General features: G+C 37.4%; 2 protein-coding genes across 3 annotated transcripts in view; one reads left to right on the plus strand and one right to left on the minus strand.

Moving 5' to 3' along the window:
- nts (neurotensin) overlaps positions 1 to 21374 on the plus strand; it is a 39438-nt gene extending 18064 nt beyond the window's left edge. The window contains exons 2-6 of one of the 2 annotated variants that reach the window (XM_039650438.2): positions 17499 to 17754; positions 17902 to 17997; positions 18563 to 18624; positions 19867 to 20085; positions 20966 to 21374. In XM_039650438.2, coding sequence (XP_039506372.2) covers positions 17907 to 17997; positions 18563 to 18624; positions 19867 to 20085; positions 20966 to 21109 — 516 coding nt within the window. In that variant the 5' untranslated portion in view covers positions 17499 to 17754; positions 17902 to 17906 and the 3' untranslated portion in view covers positions 21110 to 21374. Of the gene's footprint in view, positions 1 to 17498; positions 17998 to 18562; positions 18625 to 19866; positions 20086 to 20965 lie in introns of both variants that reach the window. The other variant, XM_089116393.1, reaches the window with a different exon arrangement.
- rassf9 (Ras association domain family member 9) lies at positions 6729 to 16137 on the minus strand. The gene is made up of 2 exons (XM_039650437.2): positions 15977 to 16137; positions 6729 to 10026 (listed from the first exon to the last, which is right to left on the minus strand). The coding sequence occupies exons 1-2, from the start codon at positions 16021 to 16023 to the stop codon at positions 8754 to 8756; spliced, it is 1320 nt and encodes a 439-aa protein (XP_039506371.2). The 5' UTR covers positions 16024 to 16137; the 3' UTR covers positions 6729 to 8753.
- Positions 21375 to 22967: the final 1593 nt, after the last annotated feature.

The raw sequence follows: 22967 nt of genomic DNA on the forward strand, positions 1-22967 counted from the left end.
TTTGGGCAATCTCGAATCTCGAGACACATTTTTGGGCAGACCAACTCATCACGGAGACTCACTAGTAGCCTTCACTGTTGTTTACCTACTGCGCAGTTATCGGTAGGCGTGGCCTCCTAGAGCAGCGAAGCATTCTGGGAGTTGTTGTCTTTCATCCACATAAGCCAAAAATACATTTTCAGGCTTTTCTCAGCCTAGAAAGCTCCAAATTAAAAAATAATTTCACATTTCTTCTATATAAATTACCCATTTTAAATACACATTCATCTTTCCAGAGGAGGAGTGACCCTTAAAATAAAGACTCATGTGCTCCCTAAAGTAATGCATTATACCTCAAGAACTGCATTCTGTATTCACAATTTCCCTTTTGCATAATCAGATATAAAATATGCATATTTGGCGTGCTGTCCGAGTAGAGGGCTCCGAGCTCGAAATTGGGCCCAAACCCAGAGCACTTATAGATACATGCGCATAGATTTCTATTTTACACCTGCAAGAAATTGTAATAAAATCTCGAATTATTTTACTTTTAACTGTGCAGTTCTGTTGTTGGTTGAACAGTGAAATGTTTCTCTAAGCCCTCACTCTGGACTTCAAACAGGAAATGTTGACCATTTACTCCAGAGGAAACCACTCCCATAGAGTGTACAAAAGCAAGAGGAAAGAGACCCACAAACGTCAGTCTATTATCAGTGTATCTCCGAGATACTGTATGAAGGGCTCCATACTTTACAGACCTCGTAGGGAACTGATTTGTTTAACCCAGTGCAAACTCTTAAATAGCACTTTTATTTTCTGAATCCTAAAAAAAGCTATCGCAGCATCCACAAAAATATTAAGCAGCACAACAGTTAAATTTACTTAGTGAAATTTACGTTTTTTTTTACTCAAATATTAGTAAAATACAGGTAAGTTCATTGTGTTTCAAAACAGTTAGTGAATTCAATAACTAATTATATTAAGCAGAACTCAAACATAAATGAGTTACAGCAGGTTTCTAGTTCCAAGCATGCTTCGCTTCCAAAAGAGGAAAAATGTTAAAATTAGTGTTATTTTATGTTTTTTTCAATATTAATACAAACACTGGTGTGGTATTAATACTGGTGGTGATCTGGTAAGGTTTAATGTTCTGAAAATGTTAGAATTTTTTAAAACTTTAAAATGGTTTAAGGGAATCAGTTTCCTCAAATGGTTTGAGTTACTTGGGTTTTACAGTCGTTTTCAACATGATTTCTGAAAAATTATTTTATTCCAATGTCACTCCTGACTGGAGGTTTCTGTAAATATTTAGTTTATACAGAGTTACGTTTCAACTAAGTTTAATGGTGCAACGCAAACATATTTTGTAGAAAGTTGTAACTTATGGCACTTTTACATTACCGGTACCAGCTCGACTCGACTCGGCTCGCTTTTCGTTCCGTTTTCCATTGCAGACAGTACCACCACATATAGTACCCAGTCGTCATAGCGATGCCTTTCATTCCTTGCTGCCCTATCAAGCTCTCACTGGATCCTTTCTTCGGCAACCAAACAAAGGAAAGTCTGCACCACTGCGTATTTTTCCGAGTTGCCATAATAATAGTAGTTAGTTTAGTAACTATCTCTGGCCAAACTATTTAAAAATAGCGGGGTTATTCTGGATACTCCATCTGGCGCATGTAATGATGACGCAGTGAATAGAGCTGGTAAGTCCCGCCCCTTCAGCGAACCCCGCTGGACCTCTAGGTTGAAAAATCGTCAATGCAAGTGAATGAGAGAAAATGATTATTTTCTAATCCCGTTTGAATTTTGCAATGAATGTAACATATGTTGTCTGTAAATTTTTTATATAATGTTTCGTGTAAAGAGTGCTACAATTTAGCGGGTGGAATTTTCATATGGTTAGACTTTGTGTGAGAGCGCTTTGTGGACTACAACTCTTTCGACGTGTTTGATATACGTCACCCCCACTAGCACACGGATCCCGCTAAACATGCCTGTGTCTTTGGTGCACTTCACCGCCTTCTTCCAGGGAGAGGACAAACTAGTTGAGCGTGGTGAAAACCGTGATTTGTGGAGGGAAAATGTGTTATGCGGCGACGTCACATATGCGACATGTAGTCTTTCTCGTTATGTCTATTCCACAACTGCTAGCCAAAGAAACGCTAGTTTGGTTCTGACTTGGATTTGAGCTCAATAGTATTGCGCCAGTTAACAACGTCAAATCATTTTGATCTCTCAAAGCTCTCAGAGATTCAAATCCAAAATGCTTTATTGTAGTTGTCCACAAAGCCACGAAGCCAGTATATACAATATACTGTCAAACTCGTTACATGAGAAATTATATAAAAAATTCACAGACAACATATGTTACATTCATGGCACAATTCAAACGGGATCAGAAAATAATTATTTTCTCTCATTCACTTGCATTGACGCTTTTTCAATCTAGAGGTCCACTCGGAGTTTTATGGGTGGGCGGGACTTACCAGCTCTATGGTGGCGATTCTTTCTGACCAATCAGCAGTCGGCATTTTAGTATCGCCTTAGCTCGCTCAGAACCTCGCCGGAGGTGTTACAAAAAAAGTATCCTAAAGCAGGAACAGGTACAACTTTTACACTGTGGAAAACCAAACAAAGGCGAGCCGAGTCGAGCTGGTACTGTGTAGTGGGAAAGCGCCATTAGTGCCCATTTACTGTTAAAACTAGGCTATGCTGTAATTCAGCCCGTTCTCATCCCAAGGCGTCATATATTGACGCTTTTGACAATGCGTATACATCCAACGCACCCTTCAGCGTCAATATGAGACGCCAGATAAGGACCAGAAGGCGCCTCCTAGTGGTCTAAACCTAACCTTACCCCAGACCTAAACCTACCCATAACCGAAGCGTGTTATATTGACGTGGGTGACATGGATGTATACGCATTGTTTTCACATAGGGTTAATATATCACAGGGTTAGTAGGATGCTAGTTTTAGTATTGTCCATGGAACCATGGAACCACTAAGCCTGCAAAGTACATTTGCATGGTGTATACCGTTGTATACTATCAAAGTATACTTGTATACTATTTGTATACGTTGTATACTATTAGCTGCCATAGTGATTTTTAAAGTGTGGGTTTTGGTTTGTTGGATGAGAACTTGACATGCTTTTAATAAATGAACATCAATTTCACTAAATCATACAACAAGAGAGGAGAGGACTGAGGATGAAGTTAATCAATACTAGTGTTATGCCCGGCACATTCTAGGTAGTCAGAGCAAGAAAAAGCGAGACGGGGCATCCATGTGATCAAAGGCATGTCGTGCAAGATCTCAACCAGGCCAGGATGGGTTCTCCGTAATTGGTACTTCAAACCCTACAAGTGCTGAGAGTGAACATATCAGTTCAAAGTCTTCATCCCAGACACTTCTGAATATACCTGCAGCATCTGTGTTTGTGCGTTCACTCAGCGGCATAGCCCATCGTGTTTTGATCTCAGGTGAATCAAAAGATTAAAAGCAAATGAAGAAATGCTCATCTTGAAGATGCATTCATCAATGAGGATAATTTGAAATTTGCTATCGAGGTGGAATAACCTGCCTTGATTCCAATGGGACTTAAAAACAAACCAATATGAGAATATTTAGCTTTGAATATAACTGGAATCTGAAGTAAAGTTAATATATCCATTCACTCAAACAAATAATATTCATAAGAAGCGTTGATTTTATTTAAAAAAAATATATATATCAGTTCATCATAATTTTCAATTGCAGATGAGCACCATCAATGTCTCCTCCGCCCATACGAATCAGCGGAAACAAGATGGGGTCATGGCTTTAAGCTGATTAGCTGTAATGGATAAACTCTCTGTGCTGTAGGCAATCAGAGTGTATGTGCGCAGAGAGGGTCTCAGAGGAAGAGATTGGTAGACAAGGATCAGGCTTTGAGGAAGACTCAAGCACAGAGGGTGAGGTGGCATAAGCAATGTTTATAGCTAATCAGTGAGACACACCAGGGTTATGAGGGCTGGTGGAAAGGAGAAGGAACAGGAAAACGTCTCGGCTTCATGCAAACCAGTGTAAATACATCAAATCCTTCTTATAAACCAACATAGAAAGAATATATCTTTCTTGCTAGATTGGCATTAAAAAAACTCATGGCAACAATCCAAAAACTGCATTAATTCTTCCGGTTAACAAGCATTGTTCTGAACGAAGCTAGCTGCCTGTCAAGAGGCACTTGTTTCTAATGTCCTAGTAAATGTCCTAATCTATTTCCTTCCTCTTTTGTATCTCAACATGCAACCCCCTTGCCTCTCTCTTTCTCTCTCACTCTCTCTCTGTGGTGCTGTAATAAGAGGTTGGCTGATGAGTCTTAGCGAACACCTGTGGCAAAGCAAATGCTCTGAGAAACAACAGCCGTAATAAGACTACATTAACGTCTGAACCTGGCAACACAGAGAAAAATATAGACGCAGAGTAAAGGTGTTTCAGACCCACCATCACCTTCTGGGAATGATCTCTGGAGACAAAAGACCACCCAAGAGAGGTCTATGTGTTTGTGTGTTTGCCAATTGTTTCAAACCAGAGCCTCCATACAAATTCATTTACAGCAGTGCAATACAAATATTGCTGTGCCTCTATGTTTGGGGGAAGCAAGATTGATTGCCAATGACAACCCTGAAGGCTTGGCTTTGTGTTCAAGTAAAATCACTGCATTTTATATATTAATCTTCTCACCTTTCAACAGCTTGAATTGGAGTTTTGTGGCTTTCAGTCCATGTCTATTTGGTCTAAAGCCAGCAATATGCTCCTGAAAGTCCAACCCAACCACATGGGAAAATTTAACTATTTAACGTGGTAGCGATATCATATGAATTAATACGATATGAATCAAACAAAAATGTAAAAAGTATTAGAAATAAAAGTAAGCATGAATATCCTCTCCTAACCCCACCCCTAAACTTAACCGCCACTGGGGCGTAAGCAGATCACATGATCATACCGATTTCCCAAACGTTACAAATTGCCATGAGACTGGAAATTTGATAAAATTAACTTAATAGTTACAGACTTTCACTTCTGGAAACATGGACAAAAAAGGCAGATGACTTGTTGCATTGAAGCCTTTTGTCCAAACAGCTATGAATCTCTAGTATGAAAATCTATGATTGTGTAGTAGGAAAATTATAAATAATTCTAAATACATAAACACATGAAATGAGTGTCTTTTAAATTAATAACTAAAATATTGAGAGTTGACAATAAACTTTATTTGTCTTAATTATATACCTAACAAAATTGAATCAAGACCGCAAAATGTTTCTCATGAATTATTGCCTTGGGTGATTATTTAACTAATTTTGTTTTAATTTAAACTGTTTGGTCAGATGGCATCACCCTTTTGAACTGCCTTTATCCACTTATTACCTTTGACTGTGGGAGAGGTTCAGACATGCCGAGTCTATGTGAGGCAAAGAAATAGCAAGCTCTTTTCAGTTGCAGTTATTTTTATGAGATTTAAAAAAAAGATCAACCTGTTCCCCGACACGATTCGGCAAGTGCACACAGTTTCGCCTGAATGCTTTGAACATACACCGTTCTTGCCACAAGGCTGAAAAACTCCATAAAACATGTTTGGATAATGTTAAAGGGTTAGTTCACCCAAAAATGAAAATTCTGTCAGTATTTACTCACCCTCATGTTGTTCCAACCCCGTAAGTCCTTCGTTCATCTTCGGAACATAAATGTAGATATTTTCGATGAAATCTGAGAGCTGGATCACTCCTCCATACTAGTCCATAGGCTTCTTGAGGAATTGAAACTTGCCGGCCTCGAAAAAGTTATTAAAGACATCGTTAAAATAATCCAAGTGACTTCAGTGGCTCAATCAAGCGACGAGAATACGTTTCGTGCGCAAAAACAAACAAAAATAACGACTTTATTTCAACTATTCACTTAACAGTTAACGTAGTGTGATAGCGTAGAGCTACATCACACGTAGGCTCACTATTGGTCGACGCTGGTCATGTGTGTGATGCGTGTGACGTACAATAACAGAAGCTTACGCTATTGAACTAATAACCTGACTCGAGGCAGAGAGAGAAGTAAATGAATAGTTGAAATAAAGTCGTTATTTTTGTTGTTTTTTGCGCACAAAAAGTGTTCTCGTCGTTTGATAAACTTAAGATTGAGCCACTGTAGTCACTTGGACTATTTTAACGATGTCTTTAATAACTTTTCGAGGCCGGCTAGTTTCAATACATCAAGAAGCCTATGGACTAGTATGCAGGAGTGATCCAGCTCTCAGATTTCGTCAAAAATATCTTAATTTGTGTTCCGAAAGATGAACGAAGATCTTACAGGTTTGGAACAACATGAGGGTGAGTAAATACTGACAGAATTTTCAAGTGTGAAGTTAACTTCAGAATGCCAAATAAAAAAAGTGCTTGTTTTTATTTGATATTTTCTGCATTTCAGTTGTTTTAACTTAGATAACAAATAAAATTTGCTAGTCATTCACATACGGAGGGGTTTGTGTACAACATGCTCTTATGCACTTAAAATGTTACCCTTTCATACAAGATATTACAGCTTTCAACATGTAATTAAGAGATTAAAAATAAAAGAACACCGTTTTGCTGTCAAGAAGGCAGTTCTGTGGTTTCCATAATCCTGTTAACATACACCAGCGCCCACACAGTTTTTCTGAACAATGGCAAAATAAATAAATTAAAAAAAATACAGTGACTCAGACCAAAAGAGTTCCTAAAATAAGTTTATTTGTTCTTTGGTACAAGTTTAAAACTATGAGGGAAACATTATCATACATATCACTGACTTAAGTGGAAAAAAAACCCCAACCATTCAGGAAATGTCAAGGCAAACTGACAAGATAATGCAAGTGTTGTTTTTGAAGATTGCAGCATGCAGGCGGCAGGACTATTTTGTCTTAAGATGATCCAATCACTTGTTGAATCAGAAACCACATTGTGCGTTTATAAAGTTGAGTAGGTTCCTTGATCTAGTGTTTTGTAACATGATGGCCTTGGTCTATCTCTCTTCTCTTATGCCACTTATATTTTCAGCCAAAAAGCCTGTGAGGATGTCACAGTCCTCATAATTAAAGGTTTAACATGGGGAAGATGCCCTGACACAATCTAAAAGGACTGTTTTCAAGAATTGGCTGGTATAATTGTTAGCGCTGGAACTACCACAGCAGTAGCGAGAGATAAAAGTCAGTAATTACCATTTTCGCACAGGAAATTAAGGCTGCGACAAAGTCCTGGCAGCCCTCTGGTTCCTCCTGAACTGACAGTGGAGGTAAACAAGTCACGACACTGGCAGTGAAGACATTAAAGTGCCTTAGGACTTTGTATTGGCAACACCCTACATAGGGGGCTGTGTGGGATCAGAGCCAATGAGGGGGAATTTGGTTATTATCTCAGTGCGAAGCAGGCACTCAGAAGGATCCAATGAAGCAAGTCTTCATTAACACCCCTTGAATACCAAGGCCTGCTGCATAATGCAACTGTTTAAAACCCATTTGTTTTGCATTACAAAATGGAGCTTTCTTTAAAATCCCATTTGTTATGAGTCACGCTGAATGACAGCAGCGTAACACGTTGTTACCCTTCAGGAACTTGGCGTTAAAGACCTTGCATTAATTCAATAAAGAAATGAGACCGCAGTCTAATAGTACTGCTAAATCTCTGCTGTTTGCGGGTTTTAAAGAAAGAATGAGGCAATTATTTGACGCAAAAGGGCTCAAATGTCTTTTTACTGGCACTGACTGAAAATATGTAAATCGGGTTTCCCATTAGAATTCAAATATTCCTTGTGTTTGTATTAGTGTCAGAATGGATTCTTTCTATGAGTGCTGTTTCAACCCACTTTAGCTGTGATGGGAACATGAGTTAGTGTATTGTGACTAGTTGATAACACATTTAACATTGCAAAAGCACTGAAGGAAATGTCTATGCTTAAAAGACTCAAAGTTTCAAATGAATTTGAATATTGATCGATTTATTTTGATAGAGAAAAACAAATAAATTATAGGCATATGTGATAACTTTTATCTCTATATTTTGCAATCTGTGCAGTCACCTGCTTAAAGAAATAGGTTAAAAAGTAAAGCTCATCAACAAAAAGCTTGTTTTAATATAAAACAAGAGTATGTTCTTTCATCGGAGGATCTCTTTCCTATAGCTATAAACATTTAATTTATATTGCCATTGCTATTTACAATTAAAAAATTTTAATGCATTTAATATTATAGTTTTTTCTTTTAAAATGTATATGTAGCCTACTATATATATACAGTATATACTATAAATATTAATATTGTGGAAAATATTGGGTAAATAAATATCAGCAGGATTTAAAATATAAACAGAATAGGGATTTTTTATTTTTCAGTTTGAGAAAGTTCTTCTATATTTTTAATGCGGGCTTTAAGCGCACATGAATTCTAATAGCGAGAAAAAACATGAGATGACTAAAAATGTATTCACATCTATCTACATATAACTATAACAGCACAGCAAATGTTGAAGGGATCGCACATCATTTACTCATATTTTCCCAAAATTATAAGATATGCTCACTACTGTGGAACACAAAAGAAGATATTTTGAGAAATGTCAATGTGCATCCATCAAAATATATATTTTTGATGATGACAGAATTGTATTTTTTTTTGGTGAAATATCCCTTTAAGCTGTCTGTTTCGTTGTTGAAGTCATTGAGCACAAGTATGTATTAAGAAGACAATTAATCCTCAGCTTCAAACATCAGTGTCCAGAGGCGGCGACCTGTCCACACAGGGCGACAGTGAGTCCTGACTGTGAGTAGAGCTTATTCCAGTGTCGGAGTCGGTGTCTATTGCATCTGTAGGGGAGCATGTCTGTCTTACCTTGCCTACTGTCTGCTGAGAGACAGTGGCCCTGATCTGGCTCTTCAGAGAAACAGGGCTAGGCTGGTCCAGACAGGCCTCCAGCTCAAGCACACTGAGTTGGGCAACTAAATGCTGGTATTCCTGGTTCTGGGACTGCAGGTCTGTTTTGTTCCGCTGCAGTTCCTTCTCGATATCCTGCATTTGGACATGGAGGGTAAGCCCAGCTCTCATGCTTGCCTCTAATTCTTTGCGTAAGCTTTCCAGCTCTACGAGATCTGAGGAGGACAATGAGAGGTTGGGTTCCAGCTCTAGTTCTGGACAAGCAGCTGCTGCTCCTTTTAAATCCTCCAAATCTGAAGTCCAGTTCCTCAGCTCTAAGTCAATATCTTGAGAGAGCTGGTCAATGAGTTCTTGGTGCCTGCTGACATGTAGTTCTAGTTGCTCGATTCCATCACTGGTGTACAGGTACTCCTGAAGCTGGATGTCAAATTGGGACATGGACAGCGATTGGCCGTCATCGCTCTCGGTGATGCTGGAGCGATGCGTGGGGCTGTTACTCTGTTGTTCCTCTGCACGTTCAATCTCCAAGTCTAGCTCACGCATCTGGTGAATCTGCTGCCGGATGGTCTGATCCTGGGAGATGATCAACCATACAAGCTTATTGATCTCTTCTGAGCCCTCGGATGTCTCTCCTTTCTGGATCTTCTCTAATTTACGGAAGGCCTTCTTCACCATGCGCTTCTGCTTGTCCGTAGACACCGTCTTGGCGTACTGTGCAGGTCCTTGGTCCCATCTCTTGGACCTCCCTCCCCGAGACTTTGAGGCCCTCTTTGCTCCCTTGGATGATGGCACAAAGTCACTGGTCTTCATGAGGACAAACTCTATGAAAGGTCTCTCATCGCCCCAAGCATTCCATAGCCGAAGGATCCGAGTAAGAGGTGGCAGTGCTCTCTCAAAACCCTTCCACCGTTCCAGGATGCAGAAGTCTTTAGGTTCCCCATCTAAGAGCCTCTTACTCTCTGGTATGGTCTTGTGGTCCTCCAATAAAGCCTTAACTACATCTGCACAGGTTGTGTGCTTGGTCACACCACAGACTACTTTTTCTTCGTGACACACACGCACCTGGATTTCCTTCCCTGGTGTCTCCTCTACAACCTTAGACCTGGTAAAGAGATATAAAAAGTGTGTATTATAAAAAAACACAATCGCAAGTGTTAACATCTTTTATGGCTACTATGGTCATTTTATATAATAAAAGACAAATAATTGAATATTACCAATATGGTTAAAGGAGTAGTTCACTTTTATAAAAATACTTTTGCTGATAATTTACTCACCCCCATGTCATCCAAGATGTCCATTTCTTTCTTTCTTCAGTCGAAAAGAAATTAAGGTTTTTGATTAAAACATTTCAGGATTTTTCTCCATATAATGCAATTTACTGGTAACCGAACGGTTCAAGGTCCAAAAGACAGTTTCAGTGCAAACTGCAAACTGTTCAAAGGGCTTTAAACGATTCCAGACGATGAATAAGGGTCTTATCAAGCGAAACGATCGCTCATTTAAAAAAAAAACAACAACAACAAAGTTTAAGTTTTATAAGCTCAAATGGTCGCCTTGCTCTGTTCTGTGTGACTCTCCTGTTCATACTCGTTCATCAAAATGAACAAATCTTTTTCCAAGTCAATTCGTTCATTTCATTCGTTGAATGAACCAAATGATACGAAAAAAAAACCATTCGTTCATTTTGATAAACGAGTTCGAACAGAAGAGTCACGAACGCGCATCACAGAACAGAGCAAGGCGACCATTTGAGCTTGTAAAACTTTAACTTTTTTTTTTTAAATGAGCGATGGAATGTTTTCATCAAAAAACTTAATTTATTTTTGACTGAAGAAAGAATGACATGGATATCTTGGATGGCATGAGGGTGAATAAATTATCAGCAAAAGTTTTTTTTTTAAAGTGAACTACTCCTTTAACAGTCATTATATGGACTAGGTGGACCAATTATACATTATTATTATATTTAATAATAATAATAATGCATTTATTGAACACAAGTTTTTCTCTGATGTCGACCCTAAGCTCTGGAACAGTCTATCTCTGTCTAACTTAAACATAAAAGCAATACTATAATTTAGCATTAGTGAGTTAAATTGTGTTATGCTGATTCCATCACAGTAAAATGGGATTTTAGACATTCATGCCTAAAAGCACCCGCGGTAAATCACATGGACAGACTTGAGTGGCTTGTTTCATTATTACACTCAAATGGGGTGAAATACATAAAGCTCACAAATATCTATGATTCAAGAGTCATAACTGTACTTGGCACAGATTCACATCCATAACTCAGATGTTAATGACACACACTAAATGGCTGACATTATTAAGATGAGAAAAAGGCTTCATGACAAATGTATCATACCCTCAATTATCTGAAATGGTTGTTTCATGATTTTTTATTCTGTTCAGGTCATAACATCAGGTATGACTAATTAGCTCTCTCAGATGAGAATATTATAGAGGCTAATTAAACGCTATTAAAAGCAAATTTTAAATACAGAGATACTGTGTTTATTAGCTAAATAAATGACAGAGAGACAGACAGATTACATTTTTAAAAGGTGACAAATGCAAAAAGTATATTTTTTCTTAATGAAAGACCTCAGAAGAATGTAACATATGCAAGAATGCAGGTGGTTAGTTAATATTTAGAAAACTCTGTTGCTACTCCACACAAAAAGTAAATAGTTGAGCTATTTACATAGCAGACCACCTAACACACTGCTTGTACTGTATATAGAGAGACAAACTGATGTAATGCTTAAATATATTGTGTATTGAATAGGGTTAAAGGCTTTTACAGACGGAAAAATTATACAAAACTAAATGCAAGATTGCCATTAGTTTAATGTTGTATGACATTAATTTAAATTTACTGTATACAATGCTATTCTAAAAGTTAATCCCACATTCGCACCTGTGCAGGTAATTCCATATGACATCATTCCCATTACATCATAATAGAAGTGTGCAACCCAAGCATTAACATAACAAGCAAGTAAAAGTATACAGTGGCTTGTTCACACATGTCAGAAACATTACACTGAAATAGACAAAATGCTACAATACAATACAAGCATTTACACTCAGCTGGTTAACAATGTGCATGCTCTCTTGGCTTGCTATACAATTTCGATCCATTTAAAGAGCTTGTTGAATCTGAACAAAAAGAAATGTCAGAATAGTCTACACTGGGAATTCAATATTGTTTTCATGAAATGGTCTACTTTATTTAGTCTTTTCCAAAATTGACATGAGTACAGGAAACAAATGAGGGGGAATGGAAGCACCTGTGTTTGTCTTGTGGGAAAATCAATGGTGACCACCAGCATCCTGTTACATACATCCTGCCAACAAGTTCATGTATCGTGAGATAATGGAAAACTATAAATGTCCATTTCATGGAGATTGCAAAGAAGCAGTACAACAAACTTACAAACTGTCTTTTGTATAGAAACATAACTATATGGATCAGTGAACATCAGGTTAAGTCAGTCCACATCACAATGCATAAAATAAAAGCCGGTTTTGAAATGTAGATTTGATGTAGCTTTTGTACTCACACCAGAAACACTGTCAGAACCACTGAAGGTGAAAAGAACAGAACACTCTGCCTCTCAACTCATAGAAGAAGAAGAAAAAACATGTGTTACCACAAGATAGGATCATTGGACTACAGAGAACATGTTGTATCTTTCTACTGACTCAACACAGTGTCTCAGGACAACGCATTCTCACCCCAAGGTGTCACCTTTGACCATGCTTCAATATTTGACGTTTTAGGCGCCCTTTAGTGTCACTTACATGACGCGATCCTACGGCGTCATCTAACTGACGCTAAAGGAAAGCGTCAGTTAGAGGACGCGGTTAGGTTTAGGTGTGGGGTGGGGGTAGGGTACACGCGATCCTAGGGCGTCATCTAACTGACGCTAAAGGGCGCCTAAAGCGTCAGATATTGAAGCATGTCCAAATGCTTCCCAAGGCGTCAGTTAAGTGACGCCTTGGGGGTGAGAATGGGCTGCTCAGGAACATAATCTCCTTGACAGTCAATGTATCAAGGTTTATTAGGCAGTACAAAATTATTCTTGGGAAATTAAACCTCAATTTAATAAAGATGTGGGTCATTCAATGATATATCTCATTAACACAATTAATTATCTTTATATTAATTCATTTAGTCTAAGTTTTAGATATTGATAAAATAATAAATCCCCATGCAGCAGTTGTAACATTTATGATCATGTAAGTTAAAAGCAGCTGTGAGATCATACTGTCTGTGTCAAATGATTTGTTAACGTGTTATCTGAGAGGGCAGAGAGATTTTAGGGCACATGTGAACTGGAGAGAGGTAAAAGTAAATTTTCACTGTATAATGTTAAGGAGCCATCCTTGCCTCTATTTTACTGTGATAGCATGCTTCCTTAACATTATACCGTGAAAATTCACTTTTACCTCTGAGCCAAGTTTATATATATATTTAAATATATATATAAACATAAACACTTTTCCAGAAAGTTCGCTTTACCTCATATGCATAATTGTATTTCAGGTAGAGCAGTTTGTCTCAATAGCTCTAGTAAAGCAAAGTACAGGTTAAAAATCGCAATGCTGCTCTAGAAGGTTCTTATTTAGGCATTAACTAGTGACATTACGTACTAAAATAACCACACAATTATGGCAGCTGAGGTAATTTAGTTAAGTGTAATCACCACCTCCATATTTAAACTGTCGCTGTAAGAGCATACCTTCATGAAACAAAGCATGTCTATTAATTAACCATGGATAAATCAACTGTTTGAATGTCATTCTGTATGGACCACATTAAATAAAGCTGACACAGTGTTAGATTTCCTTTGATTAGATTTCCCTCTGAACATTTGAGATAATTACAGCTGGCTTATGCTTTAAAGGTGATTTTAAATAAAAGCATACAAGTAGAATGCCCGTTCAGAGAGTTTCAAGCTTACACTGTTAAAAAAGACTGGGACAACTAAAATATTGCTGTGAAAAAAAAAAATCCTGCACAGAACATATATTAATAAAAATGGAGAAAAATCTGGCAAAACATAACATAAACCCTGCTGCATAGCCATTTGAGAGAGAGAGAGAGAGAGAGAGAGAGAGAGAGAGAGAGAGAGAGAGAGAGAGAGAGAGAGAGAGAGAGACCTCTTTAATAAGCACTAAAAATATTGAATAATAAACCATTCTATATGGAAACACTGAGACATCAAAAGTAAATTATGGCACTTAAAATTAACTGCAAAATGGTGTCAATGAGAGAAACTTTAAAGTGTACAAACACCTATAAAATAATTTATGTCAGTAATTTATGGGCTCAATTGAAGTTCATCTCACACAAACTAAAATATCTTTTGACGCCACTAGATTCTAGCCACCCCTCAACTATAAGCTAACTACTACTGAAGATCTTTCACACAAAAATGAAAATGACACCATCATTTACTCACCCTCACGTTGTTTAAAATCTGTATGAGTTCCTTTCTGTTGAAAACAAAAGAATGTTGGTAACCAGACAGTTGACGGTAGCCAATGACTTCCAGAATAAGAAAAACATATAGGGTATACTATGTAGCATAAGTCAAAAGGGTCCGTCAACATGTCTGGTTACCAGCATTCTTCATAATATCTTCTTTTGTTTTAATCAGAAGAAAGAAACTCATAGGTTTTGAAACAACTTGAGGGTGAATAAATGATGAGAACATTTTTGGGTGAACTATCCCTTTAAGCAAAAACTAATTATTTTCGTCATAATATTTATGATTTGTATGTCTCTAATGACATTATAAATGATGACAATATACTAAGACTACATTTTGTCATCCTGTACCGATCGATACTGGCAGCAATGGGCTATATGCACGCATAAGTTCCGCATTTGACGTAAGGATGCTCGTCCATTTCCGGTTGTGTAGATTAAAGCGGAGGAAAACCGGAGAAAACGGGATTATGGCAGAGTCTTCAATATTTACTGTCCTCCCGTCTTTGAAACGAAACGTACATACGTTTAGATATAATTTTATATATAGTTATGTTTATTTAATATAATTTTTAAAAGAAGCATAAACACAACGAGGGGTGTCTGTTTTATCTGTTTTTGTGACTAACGTTTCATTAGTATAACCATGGAGTATAAAATTCAATATAAATTCTCGGTATTGCATTGGACTCTATGATCGGCGGAAGTTATCGAGCATCCCTAATGCTTCACCGGAAATACCGCCGTGCATAGAGCCCATTGTGTAATTTTGGCTGCTATGGTTACTGCTTGTTCGTGAGAGTACACATTTAGCACACTCTTCTAACTTTTGTTTATTGAAATATTGTTTAAATGCTTATATACATGAAATGAAAAAGATCATATACATTAAAAACATCCCATCCCCTTTCTTTGACCTCCTTTGCTGGGGTTAATTTTTGTGTCAAACTCCCTATTGTGTCAAACTCCACTTGTTCAAACAATCACACCAAAATTAAAAGCTTTTCTCTAAACAAAAAGATGTTGATGTCATAATTACATAGACTAATTAGACACAACAAAAATAATTAAGTTAAACATACTTGCCGCAATACTCAACACTACAATATCAAACCTTTCCAGTTCGTTTCAGCAAACACTCACGCGCTAATACGCATCCGTCGTCATGGAGGATTTAGTATTGAGGAAAAAAATGACACATTTGGCGTTACTTAACGCCAGCTACCTGCATCCAGACATACACCAGATCCAGCAGAACAACAGCATTAGTGTAACTCGACTCTCTGCGACCATGCGGCGAAACACTTGAGTCAGAGCAAGTGTTGTTACAGTGACGAAGAGTTTACAGTCCATTATAACTAGGCTACTAACAGGTACGAGTTTCTTTGCGAACGCTTCTGAGAAAAAAGGGACAAAAATTTAGCTAATTGCTTCTCAAGCTTTCTACCGTTTACGTTGTTTCAAACTAATAAATATATTTCAATGTTATAGTCAAATGTAGCCTATGTGGTGCAATCTCAAAGGAAATGGATGGTTTGAATCATACCTGTTCTTCAAACGCGCTTTCAGAAAGTTTTTTCCAAAAGGAGCCATCCTGCGTCAATGTGTCACAGGTCAGATCCAAGGCATCGCGCAACAGAACGGAGCGCATAAACCTAATCAAGAAAGTACCACTGAAGTGCTGGTCGTGGAAAAAGTTGAACAACTTGCCAGCTTCAAAGTAAGAGGAGTTTCAAACAGGGCCGGCCCACTTCACACGGAGGGAGGCGGCTAAACTGTGTGGAGCTGATGATTGTGATAGCATCTCTGTCCTGTACCACTAGATTCAAGATTGGTGAACAATTGTTTTGTTTCAATGTCTGCATTTCTACGCTACACTCTTAAAAATTAAGTTTATTTTATTAGGATCGATGGTGATAATGCTTTCGGGTTCTTTACGGTAAAAAAAAAATGCTCTTTAGGTTATTAAAATGTTCTTTACGCTAAAATAACTGTATATGTTTATTTTAAGCAGCACTGTTCACTGAAACTGTTTTTGACTAAATGGTTTCGTCACTGTAAACCTTTTGGAACCTTTATTTTTTATTTTTTTAAAGAATATGCCTTCATGTCTCAATTCTTAAATTGATATTCACATCTGATACAATTTGAATTATTCAGATATCACTGAGCTCAAATCAGTTTAAAATGAATTACACACTGTTAGAATTAAATAAAAAAAGAGTGTTGTTACAACCTACCCCACTTCTGGAATGGTTTAGCAAACACAGATATTCTACATTATACTTAATTAATTTTAAAACCCCATTTGGAAATTTTTTAATAAGAGTGCACTGTAACATCTTTCAAACTGATATCATGTTTCTGCGACAATTTGTTATTAAAGCTCAAATCTGTATACATTAATTACAGAAGGTAAAATCACATACATGACTTTACAACCTTCTCCACTGAATGGTCTTTAACACCAATAGCTAACATGGATATTTAGTTGTGTAAATAAAATAGGATTTGTTTTCTATAGTCTTTCTATTGGACTCTAAAGTCCTGCAATAATTCTGTAAAGGGTCTTTAGGGTCTGTAAAGAGTAAAGGGCAACCACAGCAGGTTGGTGGCCATGTGTGACCATTTCAATTGCTTTAACGGATGTTATCAAAAAGTGTTACAACACTCCCTCTCCACTCCAGTATATTGATGAATAATAATGCATCATAATATAAATAATAATACAACCCTTTCATCGGCTATCATGGAATATTTTTTGGGAAGCAATCAAAAGTAAAGACTGTTTCATTACAGAATGTACGGAGAGCATTTTTCAAGGTTGAACATCACACTTTGGACCCACAAAACAGTTTACATTTTTATCTTAGCACAGTATGAGCAACACGAAATATTGCTCATTGCACAGTATGAGCAACATAACAATGAAAGTATGCCGGACAACAATGAAAGATTGGTAATTCTTGAGGACTTGAGGACAGATGAAGGCATCATCCTCTCTTATCTTTCATCACCATGCTTCTAAGAACAAATCATTAATTCTACACTCCCCTCTCCTCCTTTAGAATGAAGAGAGGAACATCAAATTAGCATTTATGGAAGTTTTGACGTCAACAAAGTGGTTTCTGAGGTGTTTGCTGATGTCATCATGACACAGGACAAGGGGGCGAGAGAGAGAGAGATATGGAGATGGATATGGGAGGGGTAGGAACGATAGTGCGGCTCCTCTGACATCATAGAGGCTCTTATATACCGGGTGGAATGGAGCCCGCCATTCCTCACTTCACTTCTGAGAAAGCCAAGAGAAGACACAGCAAACAGGTTGGAAAAAAAAACCCAAGAGAGCATCGTGACTTCTGCAGGACGCGCTGTGATTTTCTCTATTCTCTTTATACAACTTATCTCTCTTATTCTTCCACCCATTTTCATCCCATTTTATGACCTTTAACCTTATGGACTTGGGCCCAGCTTGAATGTACAGAAATTGTGGGGCTACTAACAACATGCAGACGCAGCTGACCTCCGTTATGCTCCTTTTTTTATTGTGTAATGGACTATGTTCAGGTAGGTGCACTTTTATCACTTTATACAGACTGATTTTTCTTCGGCTTTTTTTTAGCTAAATTTAATTACCATTTAAAATGACCAATACATTGCAAGATAAATCTTTTATGATGATGATCTTTGACAGATAACATTCAGATAAAGAAATATTTTTGTATGGTCTGGGTAAATAGCAACTATCTGTTATCTTTACCTTACTGATATCAAGGATTTTCATCAATATGTATGGATTTGATCATATTAGACAGTGAACGAATATAAAACTTTGAATAAAGATAGAACGACTTTTAATCATGGCATAATCACAATTTCCCTTTGAGATAAGTCACTTACATAAAACTCTAAAAGTATCACAAACCTTATAGATTTAAAACATGTTGCAGGGCAAGTGTTGTATCTTAAGGTTCTATCTCAAAATCCCATTTGACTTTTTCTTTAGATCTAACTGAATTTAAAACACACTACTGCAGACAAGAAATGTGCAGAATTTATTTGTACTTTGATGTGTAAATTCTCAGTGCTACGTTTAAAACATGACAATGTTGTGTGTTTTCTCCCTCTTCAGATATAGACCAGGGAAAAAGGGCACTAGAGGAAGATGTACTGAGAAGTCTCCTCTCTTCAAAGGTACAGTATTGCTTTTAAAACACCTGTTGACCCTGAGCCAACAAGGCAACACTGGGCTTATATGGGGCCTTAATAAAGATATGCCCTTTGACTGTAGGGTAGCTGAATTTTAAATGAAAGTCATGGTTATTTTAAAGCTTTCAGGTACTTTGAAAACAGCATGGTACCAGTAGAAAAATAGAAAAAAAAATTCTAGATTGTGTGATAAATATGTATTTATGCATTTTTTTTTCAAAGTTTAAACAACTCTTTACCAATAAATCTTTTTACAAAGGCATCTGAAGAAGCCCTTTCAGAGAATAGCACGTGGCATTTATAGTAAATATATGTGCTCCTGTCACTTAATGATTTACAAAAAGGTTATTGTCTTGATGAATGCCATGCTGTACAGCGTTCCATAAATGTAGATGCTAAGTGATGTTAAATGTAACATGAAATTACACATTTAAAAATAATCTTGATTCAGGCAGAAATTCAGGAGCAGTGTACTCAAAAAGCAAAATGGATGAAGGCTTTACGCTCTATTGGTGGACCAAATGATGTGCCATTGCCCAAAATAATGCTCAGCTGCCTTCATTCAATGAGCAATATTCTGTAATGCATCAACGTCCATTATCTATCATCAGCACATCTGATTATTATCCATCAATAGAGAATATCATAGCATCATGGTGTTTGTCATTTTCTACAGATTTTCTTTTTAACTTTGTCTCTGACCACAATTTCTATCAATCTACCAGTATATACATTTTTTACATTTTTTACATTTTCATTCTAATTAATTGTAGTGAAATAGAGTTACTTTAATGGCAGATCGACAGCCTGCGGGTCTTATGGAGGTGCTATTTCCCTTGTTATTTTAAAAAGGAAAAATCTTTCAATTTGTTATAATCACTGATAATATGAACTCTTGTTTTTAATATCAGATCCATGAACTGGAGGGGGATTGTGTTATTTAAGAACAGTGTAATATAAGTTTTACCCAAACTTACAGTCAACAGGTTGAAAAGAGATTTCCAGATATCCCAGCAGGCCTTGATCTAGTTAGATTCATCCTGTGAAGCCCAATAAAGTGGCTAGAGAAAACTCAAAATGTGCTTATCCATTATTGGCACCCTGCAAGTGGACTGAGAAAATAGCAAAGGCTGAAGACAGCATGACTTTTATATAAGGTGAATTATAGCTGAAACTGAGATTGAGTTGTTGTAAACATTTTTGCTCTCTCGTCGGCGGTGCGTGCAGGTAAAGCAGGGCAAGCACATCGCCCCCTTGTGGCAGCTGCCTCTACAGGATGTGTGTAGGTTGGTGAACAGTCTCGGGGAGTCCTGGGGCAGCGAGGAGGAGCAGGAGGACACCGAGGTTCGGGCTGACTATGAACAGAGGGTTTCGGGTACCCTCGCACAAATGCTTAAGGAAATGCATAACCTCCAGAACTTCTGTAGGGTCCTGCAGCCTAGAGAGGTGAGAATTGACACAGGCATGGAGACAGTAAACAATTGACTTTGAGCATGCTCTCTTGTAAATGCAGATTCCTTCTTCAGCCACTCAACAATTAATAACAAGGAATCATTACCTATATTTGAAATATAAACACTCATACAGATTTACGTAAAAAAATGCAGCATGAAAAGAATAAATATTTCAATCTCTTTACAATTAAAATCTCATTTGTTAATGCATTATCTAACTTTAGCTAGCATGAGCAATGTATATAATTAAAGCATTTATTAGTTGACATTAGTAAAAAACTAATCATTGATTGCTCATGTTCACAGTGCATTAGCAAATGTTAACAAACACAACTTTAGATTTTAAAACCGTATTAGATGTTAAACACACTTAGTTCATGTTAACTTATATAGTTCACTAAGTAATGTTAACAAATGAAACCTTATTGTAAAGCTTTATCGAAATAGCTTATGCTGGCAAATTGATTACAACAGATAAATGGGCTAAATGGTTTATAAACATTTGAATTCCTGTCATTAGCTTATGGTTTTTATTTTATAGCACTACAGCACCAATTGCAAACCATTTTCTTAACAAATCTAGAGTGAATTGCTTTGCTTAAAAGCAATTTGCTTATATTTCGGTACATCTCTCGTTTGTGGGTCAATTCATGTGCCGTTAAAGATCGCACAATTACACATGCTTTTAAAGTGCACCTCTGAGACTCCATCAGATACACATCTTATTCAAGCACACTTCAGTGGAGCTCTGAGGAGAAATGAATATCCAGGCGACACAGTCATGACGTGGCGGTTGATTGACAGCATTGTCCACCCAATTGCTGTGATTTTCAGTCCTGTAATAATCTGAGGGGCACCGTCTTTCATTTCAGCTTCAAGAAGACCAAGAATATCTGGAGCTGGACAAAAACAGCGACAGTCCACTGAAGAGGAAATCTCCCTATATACTAAAAAGGCAACTGCGCACCAATAAATCAAGACGGCCGTACATTCTGAAGAGAAGTGTGTATTACTGATGCTCAAGACCCATAGATGGAAAGACATTTTTACATTCTGTGAATATGTGTCTGTTTTCACTGTCATAGTATTATATGTAGTAATTGTATGTTCTGTTTTAGCTAAACCTTTATTTACTTATGTGATTCAGAAGTCAGTCCCTTCTTCTTCATTATGGGATGGATGATGTAAATAAAACGGCAGTCTATTCAAGAGTTTATTATATTTATTTATTTATTAAATGTATTTTTTTCCAATGTAATTAAATCATACTTATTAAAACTATTTATGATACATCAATTATTATTTCACGGAAATAAAGAACATTTATGAAGGATTTTGAGACTGAAATACTAAAATGTGTAACTTAGTGTATACACAGTAAATATAATATATAGCTGGAACGTTTTATTCCAGATTTGGTACCTGAGGAATAATATATATAAAAAAGAATGGATCACAAGACTTTTAAATGTTACGTTGGATTTTCAAAACTGTAACAAGCGGAATGGGAACAAAATTAAGCTATTAATTGACCTTGGACTTTCAGTTTAAGGAAATTATGTGGCATCTACATTTGTATTAGGATTGATTGATATGACGATCAGCTGACCAATAAAACATCATTTGCAATTCTCTACTAAGACGATAGCTACGTTTTGATAAGTCTGCCCTTCAAAGAATACCAAATCTGTCTAAAATGTGGTCTGTAAATGGCATATAAAACACTCCTGTGAACTCTAGCTGACATGCCAAAGCAATTAAGTAAATAACTGGGAAATATATTCCATTAAACTCCATTAAGGATATTTGACTTCTTTGATGAGTAATAAAACAGCATCTCTGATGAATGCTAGATGATTTGTCAAACCCAGAGCTATATACACATCACTTTCATTAATGAAATGGAAAAGAGAGAGCTTGTTGGTTTTCACTTCTCTAATTGGCCAGTGCTAATTAAAAATATTAACGCAGCTAAGTAATTGGCTTCAAAATGTGCTGAACAACTCAAATGTATTTCTCTGTGGCCTTTTGACACAGTAGGCTGCAGTGGTAATATTCCTGATACTATGAATATACACTCACCGGCCACTTTATTAGGTACACCTGTCCAACTGCTCGTTAACACTTAATTTCTAAGCAGCCAATCACATGGCGGCAACTCAGTGCATTTAGGCATGTAGACATGGTCAAGACAATCTCCTGCAGTTCAAACCGAGCATCAGTATGGGGAAGAAAGGTGATTTGAGTGACTTGTTGATGCCAGAGGTCAGAGGAGAATGGCCAGACTGGTTCGAGCTGATAGAAGGGCAACAGTGACTCAAATAACCACCCGTTACAACCAAGGTGGGCAGAAGAGCATCTCTGAACGCACAGTACGTCGAACTTTGAGGCAGATGGGCTACAGCAGCAGAAAACCACACCGGGTGCCACTCCTTTCAGCTAAGAACAGGAAACTGAGGCTACAATTTGCACAAGCTCATCGAAATTGGACAATAGAAGATTGGAAAAACGTTGCCTGGTCTGATGAGTCTCGATTTCTGCTGCGACATTCGGATGGTAGGGTCAGAATTTGGCGTCTACAACATGAAAGCATGGATCCATCCTGCCTTGTATCAACGGTTCAGGCTGGTGGTGGTGGTGTCATGGTGTGGGGAATATTTTCTTGGCACTCTTTGGGCCCCTTGGTACCAATTGAGCATCGTTGCAACGCCACAGCCTACCTGAGTATTGTTGCTGACCATGTCCATCCCTTTATGACCACAATGTACCCAACTTCTGATGGCTACTTTCAGCAGGATAATGCGCCATGTCATAAAGCTGGAATCATCTCAGACTGGTTTCTTGAACATGACAATGAGTTCGCTGTACTCAAAT

This window comes from Pimephales promelas, chromosome 10 (assembly GCF_988280905.1).
Source record: "Pimephales promelas chromosome 10, fPimPro1.hap1.1, whole genome shotgun sequence".
NCBI classification, from domain to species: domain Eukaryota; kingdom Metazoa; phylum Chordata; class Actinopteri; order Cypriniformes; family Leuciscidae; genus Pimephales; species Pimephales promelas.